General features: G+C 44.8%; 1 protein-coding gene across 1 annotated transcript in view; it reads left to right on the forward strand.

Annotated features, from left to right (window-relative positions):
* The window catches only part of mtch2 (mitochondrial carrier homolog 2), a 51679-nt gene that overhangs the window by 26085 nt on the left and 9526 nt on the right, over positions 1-16068 (forward strand). The window contains exons 9-12 of the mRNA XM_073049065.1: positions 260-359; positions 1303-1350; positions 2017-2084; positions 10804-10879. Coding sequence (XP_072905166.1) covers positions 260-359; positions 1303-1350; positions 2017-2084; positions 10804-10879 — 292 coding nt within the window. The remainder of the gene's footprint in view (positions 1-259; positions 360-1302; positions 1351-2016; positions 2085-10803; positions 10880-16068) is intronic.

Consider the following 16068-nt stretch of genomic DNA (forward strand, 5'->3'; position numbering starts at 1 on the left):
TGACTTCTTCCAGCAGTTTGTTTTTTTTTTTGCACCCTGTATTACTCACCTGGGGATTGGTGTTGGGTCATGAGTAGATTATCTAGTCTCAGCTTGTATGAAGGACGATGGATACATTCTCCAGTGCCAAACTGGGTGAGGGATGGTAAGGTAATGGTGGGGGGGGGAGGGGAAACGGGACCCTCTATTGTCTACTGGAGAGCAATGGTAGGATGATAGAGGAACCTGTTTAACACCTGCCCTGTGTGTATCCCTACAGTGGCCTGATTCCTCGACTCCTGGGAGACATGATTTCTTTGTGGCTTTGCAATTTGCTGGCGTATGTCATCAACACCTACATCCTAGAGCCCCCCAGCCAGGTGGGTCACTGTAGCAGAGATCCTTGGATCAACATCTGTGCAGGCAAGACACCAGCTGTCACTCAGCGCACTGAAGGGACGTCATAAAGGGTGGGGAAAAGTGAAGGGCAAGGTCAAGGGATGAGCTCCAGGATAGTGGCAAGGGAGCCAAAGGGCAAAGAGGCTGGTGCCATACCGCCAGGGTTCTGTGCCTTCTAACCAGGGAATGTGTTGGCCAGCTGCCTTCAGTGTTTCCTGTGATATCCTCCCACCACACTGCAGTAGAATTCCTGCTAGTGTAAAAAATTTGCCTTTCAGACCAGTGAGCTTCTGTGGATTGACAGGGCATGGTGCAGAACGGGTCTCTGAGCAAAGGAGTGACGATGAAACTGGTGAGAGAAGATCTAAAGAAATGCTTTGAGACCCACTGTGAATCCTGAGGGTGTCAGGGTAGGTCGGCCTGTGGCGAGGGTAGGGTAGTACAACGCACCATTTTCTGATTTCTCGGAGTTGCTGTGTGTCCCATGCCTGCCAGCCACTCTGAGATGTTCCATTCCCTGCAGCTGTGGTCAGTTACAGGTCCTATCTCAGCCCAGTAATTGCAGCTGTCCAAAAATTATACCCTGCAGCTTTCGTTGAAACAGACTTCTCTGTCTTTTAGCTGTTTTTCTGGGAAACAAAGTAATTTGAATTATTATAGACTCCACAAAAAAGAAACTCCTGGAAATTGAAATAAAATCAGAAGCTGCAGCAGCTGACTTACTTGGAACAAGTGGGGGAAATGAGTGGTACTGGTACTGTCAACTGACTTGGTGAGATGAGCCTTTAATAGAAAACTGAGTGGGCAGCCTTGAGCTGCATTCAGACTGGAGGACATTGGGTGGAGCCATGTGTTTTGGGCTGTGTTTTAAGCAGTGCCCCACTGTGTATGTTGCTTGTGATTGTCTTCTCTGCCATATTTCAGGGTTCGCATATTGGGGAACTGAGGAGTTACTCACAAGCTGTGACTGGGGTGAGTGTTGTTCAGCATCAGTTGTCCTGCCATCTGTGTATATCTCTCACATGCCTTGGGTTAGCTATCCACATCCTCAAGCTGTTCGTGCATGCTCACGAACTGGATACAGCTCTTGAAAGTCACGTAGTGTATAGAGCCATCTGCCTCAGCAGGCCCTGCCCTCATTTAGCAGGGACAAAGGAAAACTATTGCAGATTGACTGTCAGAGGTGCAAAGACCCCCACTAAGTGTTTCCTTTACTTTGAGAAAGGATCGGCTCTTTGCTTTATTTGAACCCCTGAAATGATCAGGCAAGCAAATTCTCCCTATTCAATTTTTAAAGCCTTGGTGTCAACTAATTAGAGGTGAGCCCATGCTATTCCTTCCCCATGTGAGGAAGTGGCTCAGAGGGAAACTTGCAAGCAGTACTAGGCTCATAGAATCTGACAGCGAATAACCTTGATGCTTGGGGTTGCTAAGTCCCAATGGACCACAGAGAAACAATTCTCAGCTTATTGCCTCCAATGTAATTCATAGAGCACCTAGCAATGTGCCCTGTTGTCTCGGCTTCCTTCATCTGCATATTCCTTCATATTTTAAAGTGGTTCGGGTTGAGTTGTCATTGTTTTACAGGAGCATTGAACCTTGGTTATGATAATCTCTTCATTGCTGCTTTCCTTACAGTTCCTGGCCAGTATGCTGACTTATCCTTTTGTTCTTGTCTCTAACCTGATGGCAGTCAATAACTGTGGGTGAGTAGAGCCTTTACTTTCTTCGATCCAGGTCAGGAGTACTCAGGAAGGGAGGGCAATACAGGTGCTACAATTTGTAAGCTCGCAATTCCATTTCAATTTCAGTTTCAGCTTTTTCCTCCTGAGGGTGGAGGTAATATTACATTAGTCATTGGAGATTTCAATATGCCCAGTAGTTCAGGAAAATCAAATTCATGCTGGATCCCAAGAGAGAGAATTTGTGGAAGGCATCCAAGATGGCTTTTTGGAGCAGCTTGTGGCTGAGCCCACTACGTGATCAGCAATTCTGGATTGGGTGTTGTGTAATGAACTGGATATGGTTAGGGAGCTTATGGTAATGGAACCTTTAGGAGACAGTGATCAAAATCTGATAGAATTCATCCTGCAATTTGAGAGGGAGAAGCTAAAGTCAGATGTATCAGTATTACAGTGGAGTAAAGGAAGTATTCTAGAGGCAGGGTAACACAACCGTGGCTGACAAGTGAACTCAAAGCCAAAGTGAGGGAATATAATAGAGCAAAAATTAGTGGGAAGTTAGAGGATTGGGAAATTTTTAAAAACCAACAGAAGCAACTAAAAATTAAACATGGGGGAGATGAAGTATGATTAGCCAGCCAATAATATCAAAAATGAGAGCAAAATTTTTTTTCAGATTTGTAAAGCGTAAAAGAGAGACAAGAGTAGATACTGAACCACTAGAAAATGACGCTAAAAAGATAGTAATGGGGAGACAAGGAAATGGTAGACAAACAGAATATTTATCTTGCATCATACTTCACTTTGGAAGAACTAGTATACCAGAAGCTTGAGAGTGCCAAGGGGCAGAAGTGACAACAGTTACCATTACTAGGGAGAAGGTGCTTAGGAAAGTAAAAGGTTTGAAGGAGGGTAAGTCACCTGGACCTGATGGACTGCACCCCAGTGTTCTAAAAGAGGTAGCAGAAGGGATTGTGAAGGTATTAGCAATGATCTTTCAAGAACCAATAGATTCTTGAATCGGTATTGTTTCCTTAAGGGAAAATCTTGCCTGACAAATTTGTTGGAATTCTTTGAAGAAATAACAAGCAGGATAGACATAGAAGAACTGGTGGATGTTGTGTACTTGGAATTTCAGAAAGCCTTAACAAGGTGCTAAGCAAGATAAGAGCTCAGGGTATTACAGGAAAGATACCAACATGGATAGGAGATTGGCTGCTCGGCAGGAGGCAAGGAGTGGGGAACAAAGAGATCCTTTTCGGATTGGCTGCCAGTGACCAGTGATGTTTCACAGGGATCTGTGTTGAGACCATTTTGCAGTTCCGATCTCGACAGTTGAAACCTTAGAGAGGAGGGTCAGTAAGCACCTCAGAAGATGGCTGGGGTTGCCAAGGAGCCTGAGCAGCATCGCACTCTACAATAAACTGCAACTGCCCTTCAAATCCCTGGAGGAGGAATTCAAAGTTACAAGAGCCAGAGAAGTGATACAGTACAGGGACTCAAGAGATCCGAAGGTGGCTCGAGCAGGGATCCAAGTGAGGACTGGCAGGAAGTGGAGGGCAGAGGAAGCTGATCAGGAAGCAGAGGAAAGGCTGCGTCACAGGAGGCTGGTGGGAGTGGTCACACGAGGTAGAGCTGGGCTAGGATCCTTTCCAACTCCCCAAATGGACACCATCAGAGGGAAGGAAAGGCACCATCTAGTTCAGGAGGAGGTGAGAGCAGCAGTGGAGGAGAGGAGAACCTGCAAGGCAGTGGGAATGAAGCAACAGGGAGCTTGGACAAGATGGGAGAATGCAGTTGAGAGGAAAGTGACCTGGGCTGAGCTTTGGAAAGCTGAACCACACTGCAACCAATTTTTCATCCAGGCAGTGTATGATGTGCTTCCAAGTCCATCAAACCTGAGCACATGGGGCAAAGCAGAATCATCTGCGTGCCCACTGTGTTCCAAGCGAAGAACCCTGGAGCACATCCTCAGCGGCAGCACAAGAGCACTTGGGGAGGGACGGTACTGATGGAGGCATGATCAACTTCTGAAGACCATCACAGAAGCCATCAGCGTAGGAGTGGAGTGGGCGAAGTGGTCCCGACCCTACAAGCAGACCATTGCCTTTGTAAGAGCTAGGGAGCAGCCAATACCCCCAAAAGAACATCGGCAGGCATCCTGACCTCTGCAAGAGACTGGCAGCTGTTGGTGGACCTCGAAAGGCAACTGAAGTTCCCCGACCATATCGCAGCCACCACCCTGCAACCAGACATTGTCCTTGTGACTGAGTCTACAAAGCAGGTGGTGATGCTGGAGCTGACAGTCCCATTGGGAAGATCACTTGGAAGAGGCCTTTGAAAGGAAGCTATCTAAGTATGCAGGACTGGTCAGCAACTGCCAGCAGACTGGGTGGAGAGCGAGGTGTCTCCCAGTGGAAGTTGGTTGTAGGGGATTTGCCTTTTTTGGGCATCGAGGGAGAGAGGAAGAGGAGAGCCATCCGCAGTACCACCGATGCAGCAGAGAGGGCCTCATGTTGGCTGTGGCTCAAGAGAGGGGAGCCATGGAGTCATGTGTAGCTAGCCATCTGGACACAAGCTGGGGTCTGATCAGCCCCGGCTGGGTCACCGGAGAAGGGTGTATGATGTTGAAAGACCCGAAACACCCGATGATTCCAGGAACATCACTGATGATGTGTCCAGAAGCATCAGTAGATGTATGCACACAGCTGCTTTACATTGTATGTCAATGATTTGGATGATGAAGTTGATGGCTTTGTGGCCAAGTTTGTGAACAATACGAAGATAGGTGAAGGAGCAGGTAGTGTTGAGGAAACAGAGAGGCTGTAGAAGAACTTAGACAGATTAGGAGATTGGGCAAAGAGGTGGCAGATGAAATAGAGTGTCGGGAAGTGATGGTCATGCATTTTGGTAGAAGCAATAAAAGCAAAGACTATTTTCTAAACAGAAAACTCAAAAATCTGAGGTGCAAAGGGATTTGGGAGTCCTTGTGCAGGATTACCTAAAGGTTGTTTTGCAGGTTGAGTTGGTGGTGAGGAAGGCAAATGCAATTTTTAGCATTAATTTCAAGAGGATAAGAATATCAAAACAAGGATGTAATGCTGAGGCTGTGTAAGACACCGGTCAGACCTCATTTGGAGTATTGTGAGCAGTTTTAGACCCCTTATTTAAGAAAGGATGTACTGACATTGGAAAGGGTTCAGAGGAGTTTCATGAGAATGATTTCAGGAATGAGGGTTATCATATGAGTAGTGATTGAAGGCTTGGGTTTGTACTTGCTGAAATTTAGAAGAATAAGTGGGGATCTAATTGAAACCTACCGAGTGTTGAAAGGCCTAGAGTGGATGTGAAGAGAATGTTTCCTTTTGGTGGGACCAGAAGGCACAACCTCAAAAGAGGGACATCCATTTAGAACAGAAATGATGAGGAATTTCTTTAACCAGAGGGTGTTAAATCTGAAATTCATTGCCACAGGCAGCTGTGAAGGGCAGGTCACTGGGTGCATTTAAGGTGGAGGTTGATAGGTTCTTGATTCGGGCATTGAAAGGTTATGAGAAGAAGGCAGGAGAAGGGTGTTGAGAGGGAAATGGCTCAACTGTGATGAAGTGGCTGAGCTGACTCGATGGGATGAATGGCCTAATTCTGCTCCTTTGCCTGGTGGTCTTATGATGCAGGAAATTGGGTTTCATTTTCTCTCTTCCCAGTACCCAACATAACCCAGGACAGAATCATTTCAGGTTAGTTAGTGGTCATAAATTAGGTAGGCTTAGCACAGTTAATGGACAAGGGCAAAGTTAAAATAGGAATGTAAAAAAAGGCAAAAAAATAGGAAACAATGTATCTATGAGAGAGAGAGAGAGCGAATACATCATAAAGCTTGGAAGAGTTCAGAAAACCTGAGAGAGAGATCAAAAGGAGGATAAGCAAAGTAAAAAGAAGCAATGTAAAATAGTTAAAAACACAAAATGGCAAAACTCAGCAGGCCAGACAGCATCTATGGGAGGAGGTAGTGACGACGTTTCAGGCCGAAACCCTTCATCACTTGTGTTGCCAATGTAAAATAGTGCTGTTAAATGGAAAGAAGGGTGTCTTATGAGTGCATAGAGCTTGAGGTTCACACAGGAAAGAGCAGAGCTGATGAAGAAACTTTAAAGTAATCAGAGTGTGGAGGTGGGCAGTGTAGGGAAGGTTCTTAAATACTGTGCAGGCCTCTTTGCAAAGGGGAAGAGAGTATGACTGCAGTTGTTCAGGAGGCTGTGTGAAATATTGTATGTGATAAGTATTGTCAATGAGACCTAATTAAGGGGTTCAGCATCATTGACCATGGATGAGTTCTCATGTCTAGTTAGTCCAGCTGTTAAATGAAGCAAATGAGGAAATTGCAGCGACTCAAGTCTCCCCAGTTTCAGGATAAACAACAGTAATTTTGTACCATTGTTTAAAATGAGGAAGAGAGAGAGACCCAGTAATTATAACTAATTCCACTTAAGTGGATATTTTCAAATTCCGTTCTAAGGGACAATGTAAACCTTCATTTAGCATGGGATTGTAAAAGGAAGCTTGTGACTTATTGATCTGAATGATTTTTTTTGAAGAGATAAAGATTTAGTCTACATATTTTAGCAAAGTTTTTGACAATTCCCATGTGGCTGATTGGTCAAAGCAGTAAAAGCCCATGGGATCCAAAAACTGTCATGGGAAGCAAAGGGTCATGGTTGGGAGGTGATTTTATGAGTGGAAGGCTGTTACTAGTAGCGTTCCACAGGAGTCATTTTTGGTTCCTTACCTTCTGATAAGTAAGGTATACTAATAATTTGGTTTAGAGATGAGGGAAGGAAGTTAGCAGGTGCTACGATAATTGATTGTGTGATTGGCTGGAGAAGCAGAAGCTTCAGAGTGCAGGAAGATCGTCTGGTCAGTTGAGCAGGGAAGTGACCGAGAAAATTCAATCCAGAAAACTGGGAAGGTGCAACAAAGCAAAGGTGGAGGGATGAGTGAGGAAGCAAAAGAATCTTGGTGTATATGTCCACAGATCATTCAAGCCAGCAGGCAAATGCCATAGAATATACGGTATGAACAAGGAGATAACTATGATGTTGTTGGGATAATGGAGACATGGCTGCAGGGAGATCAGACCTGGGAAATGAATGTACAAGGGTATACGTGCTATCGTAGGGACAGAAATGTGGGCAGAAGGGGTGGGGTGGCCCTGTTGGTGAGGAATGAGATTCAGTCCTTTGCAAGGGGGGACATAGGGTCAGGAGAAGTAGAGTCTGTGTGGATAGAACTGAGGAACAGTAAGGGCAAAAGGACCCAAATGGGTGTTGTCTACAGGCCACCAAACAGTAGCATGGATATTGGGTGCAAGTTGAATAGGGAGTTAACATTGGCATGTGGCAAAGGTAATGTCGCAGTAGTTATGGGGGATTTCAACATGCAGATGAACTGGGAGAATCAGGTTGGTGCTGGACCCCAGGATAGGGAGTTTGTAGAGTGCCTACGGGATGCAGTCTTGGAACAGCTTGTACGAGAGCCGACCAGGGACAAGGCTATTCTGGATTTAGTGTTATGTAATGAGCAGGATTTGATAAGCGATCTTGAAGTAAAGGAGCCATTAGGAGGTAGTGATCATAATATGATAAGCTTTTATCTGCAATTTGAGAAGGATAAGGGCAGCTCGGAGGTGTCAGTGTTGCAGATGAACAGGGGAAACTATGGAGCCATGAGGGAGGAGCTAGCCAAAGTTAACTGGACCGATATCCTAGCAGAAAAGACAGTGGAACAGCAATGGCAGGTATTCTTGGGAATATTGCACAAGGTGCAAAATCAGTTCATCCCCCAGAGAAGGAAGGATTCAAAGGGGGGAAAGGGGCCTCAGTGGTTGACAAAGGAAGTCAGAGACTGCATAGCATTAAAAAAAAAGGAAATATGACAGAGCTAAGGTGAGTGGAAGGACAGATGATTGGGAAGTTTTTAAGGAACAACAGAACTTAACTAAAAAGACAATACGGGGAGAAAAAATGAGGTACGAACGCAAGCTAGCCAGGAATATAAAGGAAGATAGCAAAAGCTTTTTTAGGTATGTGAAGAGAAAGAAGATAGTTAAGAACAATGTTGGGCCCTTGAAGAATGAATTGGGTGAAATTGTTATGGGAAACAGAGAAATGGCAGAAGAATTTAATGAGTACTTTAGATCTGTTTTCACTAAGGAAGACACAAGCAATCTCTCAGATGTATGGATGGGCCAAGGACATAGGATAACAGAGGAAATGAAACAGATTGACATTAGGAAGGAAACGGTGATGAGTAGACTGATGGGACTGAAGGCTGACAAATCCCCAGGTCCAGATGGTCTGCACCCTAGGGTACTAAAGGAGGTGGCCCTGGAAATTGCAGATGCATTGGTAATCATTTTCCAATGTTCCTTAGATTCAGGATCAGTTCCTGAGGATTGGAGAATGGCTAATGTTATCCCACTTTTTAAGAAAGGAGGGAGGGAGAAAACAGAGAACTATCGACCTGTCAGCCTGACATCAGTGGTGGGAAAGATGCTAGAGTCCATTATTAAGGATGAAATAGTGGCATATCTAGATAGCAGTGATAGGATTGGGCCGAGCCAGCATGGATTTACCAAGGGTAAATCATGCTTGACTAATCTGTTGGAGTTTTTCGAGGATGTAACCAGGAAGTTAGACGGGGAGATCCAGTGGATGTAGTGTACCTCGATTTTCAGAAGGCATTTGATAAGGTCCCACATAGAAGATTGGTGGGTAAAATCAAAGCTCAGGGCATCAGGGGGAAGGCATTGACATGGATAGAAAACTGGTTGGCAGATAGAAAGCAAAGGGTAGCGGTGAATGGGTGTTTCTCGGAATGGCAGGTGGTGACTAGTGGGGTGCCACAGGGCTCGGTATTGGGACCACAGCTATTTACCATTTACGTTAACGATTTGGATGAAGGCATAGAAAATAACATCAGCAAATTTGCTGATGATACTAAGCTGGGTGGCAGTGTGACATGTGATGAGGATGTTAGGAGAATTCAGGGTGACTTGGATAGGCTGGGTGAGTGGGCAGATACTTGGCAGATGGCGTTTAATGTGAATAAGTGTGAGGTTATCCACTTTGGGAGTAAGAACAGGAAGGCAGATTATTATCTGAACGGTATAGAGTTCGGTAAGGGAGTAATACAAAGAGATCTCGGAGTCCTTGTTCATCAGTCACTGAAGGTGAATGAGCAAGTGCAGCAGGCAGTGAAGAAGGCTAATGGAATGTTGGCCTTTATTACAAAGGGAATTGAGTACAAGAGCAAGGAAATCCTCTTGCATTTGTACAGAGCCCTGGTGAGACCACACCTGGAGTATTGTGTACAGTTTTGGTCTCCAGGGTTAAGGAAGGACATCCTGGCTGTAGAGGAAGTGCAGCGTAGATTCACGAGGTTAATTCCTGGGATGTCTGGACTGTCTTACGCAGAGAGGTTAGAGAGACTGGGCTTGTACACGCTGGAATTAAGGAGATTGAGAGGGGATCTGATTGAAACATATAAGATTATTAAGGGATTGGACAAGATAGAGGCAGGAAATATGTTCCAGATGCTGGGAGAGTCCAGTACCAGAGGGCATGGTTTGAGAATAAGGGGTAGGTCATTTAGGACAGAGTTAAGGGAAAATCTTCTTCTCCCAGAGAGTTGTGGGGGTCTGGAATGCACTGCCTCGGAAGGTAGTGGAGGCCAATTCTCTGGATGCTTTCAAGAAGGAGCTAGATAGGTATCTTATGGATAGGGGAATCAAGGGATATGGGGACAAGGCAGGAACCGGGTATTGATAGTAATTGATCAGCCATGATCTCAAAATGGCGGTGCGGGCTCGAAGGGCCGAATGGTCTACTTCTGCACCTATTGTCTATTGTCTATTGTTATTCCCCCACATTGTGGGAAGGATGTGACCATATTAGAGAGTGTGCAGAGGATGTTGCCAGGTCAAGAAGAATGTAGCAGAGAGGAAAGATTGAATAGACTGGAGTTGTTTGTTTAGAACAGGAGGCTGGGGGTTTGGTCGAGATGGGGAGGGGAATTTGGTTGAGGTGTCACAATATTAGAAGTGGTTCACATAGAACAAATAGAAATAACCTATTTCCTTTGGTAAAGGAGTCAAATGAATGTAGATTACTTGTAGTAGGATTAGGAGATAATGAAAGAACTTTTTCACCCAGAGCTGCTCCTCACTGCCGAGAGGGTAGGAGAGGCAGAAACTCCATCACATTTAAACAGTATTGGGTTATATGTGAAGTTGTGATCTGCAGCTCAGTTCTGGGACGTGGGGTTAAGCTATTTTTGAATGGCACAGTCAATATGTGCCAATTAACTGCCTCCTTTTCAATGATTAAGACTAGTATACGGAGTTATTGATGTCCTGCAGCAGCTTTGGGCAGCAGAATGCTGTACCTCATTACACTGGAAATGAGGCAATCCATTAGATCCTGGAGTTGAAAGTCGTTGCAGTAAATAGTGTCCCTTTGATGGGGCCCTTCAGCCTTGGGGGACATTTCCTGTATTATTGTGAAGTGAAGAGTGGCACCTATCAGAACATCATTCAGCATTTTGGCAGCTCCCGTGCAATGCTGCTGATCAACATATCGGAGAGTGTGTTTTATTTCTCCAAGCAATCTAACAGCACACTCTCCTGTAGATACTGTGTTGTTGACTTAACAGTGTAATTTTTCTGCACATGTGTATTTTTCCACAGCCTGGTTGGTGGTCTCCCCCCTTATGCTGCTGTGTACAGTTCTTGGATTGACTGCTGGCGCCAGTTGAGCAGAGAGGTGAGTCGAGCTGCTTCTGCTATGTTGACTGTCAGGTTACATATTGAACTGCCAGTACTTGATGGGCTGAAGCCAGCAGCAGTCACTGTGTAGAGTCATTGTGTGGACTGGTTTCTGGGGTAGGTGAGTGGGGAGTGAGCAAATGGCCCCAGCTAATGCTTGTCCCTGGTATGTGTACTTGTGGGCATGATCTTGCAATTGCCAATTCACCTTTCTTGCTACCAGCTCTCTCAGGAATCTTTCTCTCCAAGCCCAGGCCACTCCAGTGTAAAGAATGTTTCTTCATCAGTTTCACATGCTAGAAAATTATAGCTCTGGAAAGCTGACGCAGGGCAGTCTGGCCAAGGGCTGCAATTAGAGAGGCTTTAGCTCAGCAATTTCTTCAGCAGTTTAAAACAAAATCAGAGTTGGAAAGTTTAAAAATAATTACCTAATTCTTGCTTTGTGGAGGAGGGTCTTCTTATCATGTCCACGGACAGTCTGTACATATTCCAGCCAGAACTGGACACATTTTTGCACCTTGTGGTTGAATTCGGCAAGATCTGCAACAGTGCAGGGTTCCTCTAGCGATGGGCATTGCAGGAGATGTTGCATAGTTTGTGGCTCAGTTCCGCATTCACAAGTTGTTGGGCTGGTTGTATATCCCCATTTGCTTAGCGACACCAGTCCTCAGTCTGTTAAGGCACTTCCAGGTTGCCCAGTTGCAATTAGCTCCTGGGGGAAGGCTTTCATCTGGTGGAATTTCCATCGTTGGGGGTTGTTTGAGACTGGCGAGCCCGTCTTTCCACAAGGCAATATGGGCTTCAGGTGGGGTTGATTGTAATGGAAAAGCACTGTTCATGAAGCTCTTCCTTGACTTTAGGCAGCTGGGTGGAGGTGTATGACCATGTAGAGAGTGCCTCTCATCTGATGTTTGAGTGAGTCGTTCTTTCTTGCTGGCTACCGTTCTTCTATCCCCGCCAAGATATATAGGCTGTTGGTGTTTGTTGGTTTTAAACAACTTGTGATAAGTCGGCAGCTTGCATTCGGAACGGCATCCATCTTCTTAGCATGAGTAGATCTTTCCCATGCAGGGCAGGCGGATTTGGTAATGGAATAGCAAAGAGCAAGTGCACAGGCTCACAATGTTTTCGAGCTTGCTCCCCATTTTGTGTTAGCTTATTCAGGATATTGTTTCATGCGCTCACTTTTGCCTTTGTCTTATTGATGTGGTTCTTGAAAGTGAGGCATCTGTCAGGGGTGACTCCTAAGTAGATAGGGTGCCTGCAATACGTCAGTGTGGCTCCACACCAGGTTACTTTAAGCTGTCGTTTGGCTTCATGGTTCCTGAGGTGGAATGCACAAACTTGGATCTTTGATGGGTTTGCGCGGAGGTAGTTTTCTTCATAGTAGGATGTTAGTCCCTCCAAGGTCTCAGAAAGTGTTTTCTCCACAGTGTTAAAATCAGTGCTTTGGGCAGTGATGCATAAGTCATCAGCATACGTAAAACGGCGTGTGACATCATCTATAGGTTGGTCATTCGTGTAGATGTTGTACAGCAGCGGAGCGAGCACACTTCGCTGAGGAAGGCCATTCTTCTGAATTCGCCACCTGCTGTGCTTCCCACCTAGTTCAACACAGGACTGGTGATTCTGAAGCATGCTTTCTAACAGCTCTGTTAATATCTTTTGTCATCTCTAGGATCTTGCAGAGGAGACGTCTATGGTTCACTGTATCGTAAGCTGCTGACAAGTCTACAAAAACAGCACCCTTTACCATCCCTTGCTCAAAACCATCTTCGATATATTATATGAGGTTGAGCAGTTGTCTTGTTGTTGATTTGCTGGGGTGGAAACTTGCTTGCTCTGGAATGATCTTCTCATCTACAGTTGGTGCTATCCTATTGAGTATCAGGCATTCAAACAGCTTATTGAAGTGGCCAAGCAGTGAGATTGGCCGAAAACTCTTAGGATCTGAGGGATCTTTTCCGGGCTTTAATAGTGCTAATACATGTGACTTCTGCCAAGTATTAGGTAGCTTGTGTGTTGCCAGACAGTGGTTGAACAATTGTAGGAGCCACTTCTTTGCTTGCTGTCCAAAATGCTTTATCTGCTCCGATGCTATGTTGTCAAGAACAATTGCTTTCCCATGTTTTAGACTAGATATACCAGTTTCCAGCTCCTCCATGGTTAATGGTCCAATGAAGCCAGGGTCAACGCTGAACTTCTTCCTCTCTAGTTGTGTTTGTGGTTGTTTCTTGTTGGTTTTTCCATTTAGGAGCAACTGGTGTGCAACTTGGTTAGCAGACACATTGGGATGTTGGGCAGTTTTCTTGGGATCGCCGCCAAGTTTGCGTAAGACCATGCCTTCTTGCTGATTTTTGTAAGATCTGTTGTCTCTATCAAGGTGTTCCAGGTGTTTTGACGCCCCTGAGAGATACTTAACATCACCCCCTCATCGGCAGTTATTGTTTCCTCTGAGAAGGGGTCAGATTCAAACATTGAGACATTCTCCCTGTAGAGTTCAGCATTCAGAGGTGTAGTGTGCTCTACAACCTCGGGGGATCTTCCTTTTGGCTCTTTTCTGGACAGCTTTTGGAAACAGATTGGCTCAGGTACTGGTTTAATACATTTAACGTTATGGTCAAGTGCTCTTGTGAACCCATTCCAATCGGCCTTCTTGTAGTTGAAGCGCCTCTTGAAGGGTACGACGGTAGGTAACACTGCTGCATTTATCTGAATATCAATAGGACGGTGCTGTGTCTGTGGTATTGGGTCTGTGACAAGCTTCTTGCAGACGCCAGCAATGTTGTTGCTGACAATGGCAAGATCTGGGTTACAACTGCACTTCCAGCGGGCACTGTGAAAGGAGGCTGGCAGTTTAGGATCGTGGATGAGACGAAGTTGGTTAGCGTCCATCCATTCTTCGACTGCTTCTCCATCGTTGTTAGACTCCTTGTACCCCCATTGGGTACTGTGGCTATTAAAATCTCTAATGATGATCTGTGGTTTACTGTGCGGGTTGCATACAGGGTTAGAGAAGCTGAAAACTGAGCCCGGTGGCTTGTACACTGAGGTCACTACTACTTTGCTCAGCTCTACAGTTAGAATTTCAATGTTGTCCTCCTCTGTTTTAGAAGTGGCTTCTACGACTGAACCAGTTCTAATAAATACAGCACTGCCATATTGTTGATGAGGTCTTTCAATAACCAGGAACTTCCCTGGTAATTTTGGGCGGTTGTTTTCGCTTCCTCTGTGTGTCTCCTGCAAGCAGAGAATGTCAAACTGCAACTCGTTGCATAATGTAGCGAGGATGTTTTGTTTAGCTGCAGAGAATCCTTCAACGTTTGCAGATATAACAATCAATGCTGATCTTGAAAAAGACCCGTGTTTCTGACATCGACAACCTCTGTCTTCAGGCATGATCAAATCAATGGTACTAAAATGTTAAATACACTACTGCTGCGCGTGGTGGTGGTAGAATTGGTTGAAACAGGGCCACAACGTGAACGCTTCTACCTTGGCCCCGTGGAGGAGCGTATCAGTATTCTGCTTCCTGCTTTTCCCATCGCAGGTGAAGGGAAAGACTTGAGGCTTGAGAACAGACTGCTCAGAGAAAGCATTTGTGACACATTTTGACTATAAATGGCCAGAAAATGCCTCCGTGACACCTCTCCTTCAGGGTGCTCCTTAGCTGTCTTGGGCTGAATTTGGATAGGTTGAGTTAGTTAACTTAATATGTAGCCATGTAGATGACTGACGGGTTGCCAGCGATTGAGGATTCACCTGACATCTTGGGTAAATGGCGTGGTACATCAAAGCCAGAAGCACCAGAGAGAATTAGACTGATCTGTAGTATCAAAGGGCTGAGCTTTACAGCAGGAGAGAAAGGGTTGCAGAACTGGCTGAGCTTTAGAAGATACTGCTGGATATGAAGCATTCTTGGAAAAAAAACACATGGCACTGGTATTACACTGATTGGAGAGTCCAGAGTTCTCATCCACCATAATTAGAATGTGTTGTATAGTGAGACTTGTAAAGTTGTCAGTTCTTTACTATCAGATTGAACAGCCCGTGGTATGGGTGGGTGGGGAAAGCAGCAAATCTGCAATTAAGAGATTTAATCCTTTTTACTTTGACAAATGTTACAATACTTGGCAGATCAGAGACCCACACTTGCTTCTCCACTCCAACTGGTTGCCAGGGTTAATGTTAAAACATATTCCCAATTCCAATGAAGAGAATGAAGTGCGAGGAGAATTAGTGTGTATGGTTCTTCAAGCATGCTTGCTATCAATAAGATCGTGGCTCTTACACCCTACTCCCAAATCTCTTAGATAAGAGTACATTGGCTAACTGGCTATTTTAGCGTTTTACTATCTGGAAGATTGGACAAAAACAAAGGGACATTGTTTTCCACCACAGGAAGAATATACATTTAATTGAACAAGCCTGTGGGGAGAAAGCTAATATTTATAGTGGCTGTGAGACTACCAGACTGTTGTAAAACCCCAAATGGTTCTAGGCAAGAGTTCCTGCTATCCCTTCTTAAGAGGCCTCTGCGAGACTGCAGACCCAGAGTAATGTGGTCGACTCTGAAGTGTCCTTGGTGTAATGTATCCCACAAATTAGGGGGAAATAGGTTATAGCTAGTATTTTAATCCTTGTTTAGACAATGTTACTTGGGTTATTGGTCTAAAGATAAGATTATTAGAGTCTATTTAAGTATAGACTCTATACTAGTATAGTGAAGGTTTACTAGATTATCCCTACCTAACGAACTTTATTAAGGTGTTACTGAAGTAGTGCACAAGGGAACGTCTGTTGATGTTAATGAATTTTTTGAAGTCATTCATCGAATGAGAAATCATGAGAAAACATAGAAATTGGGAATAGGAAGTAGTGCAGTTGGCAAGCTGTGACTTGTGTTCAATGAGAAATGGTTTATGTATGACTTGAATATTGGGAAAGAGCTGAATTTGTTCATAACAGAAAGAGGACTAGCAATGTACACATTAGACGGTATTAACATCGGAGAAACATGAAAAGATTGGAGATGTAGAAGAATTTGAAAGACTGTGGAGGCTAAGGAACTAGGAATTGCTGTGGTATATACAATGGGCCAAATGGCATCTGCCCACACTCTCACTAAACTGAGTGACAAAAAGTTGGAGTATGTGATGATCCAGTGAGGTTTAGCAATCTGTGCAT

Source organism: Hemitrygon akajei, chromosome 6, assembly GCF_048418815.1.
Source record: "Hemitrygon akajei chromosome 6, sHemAka1.3, whole genome shotgun sequence".
In the NCBI taxonomy this organism is placed as follows: domain Eukaryota; kingdom Metazoa; phylum Chordata; class Chondrichthyes; order Myliobatiformes; family Dasyatidae; genus Hemitrygon; species Hemitrygon akajei.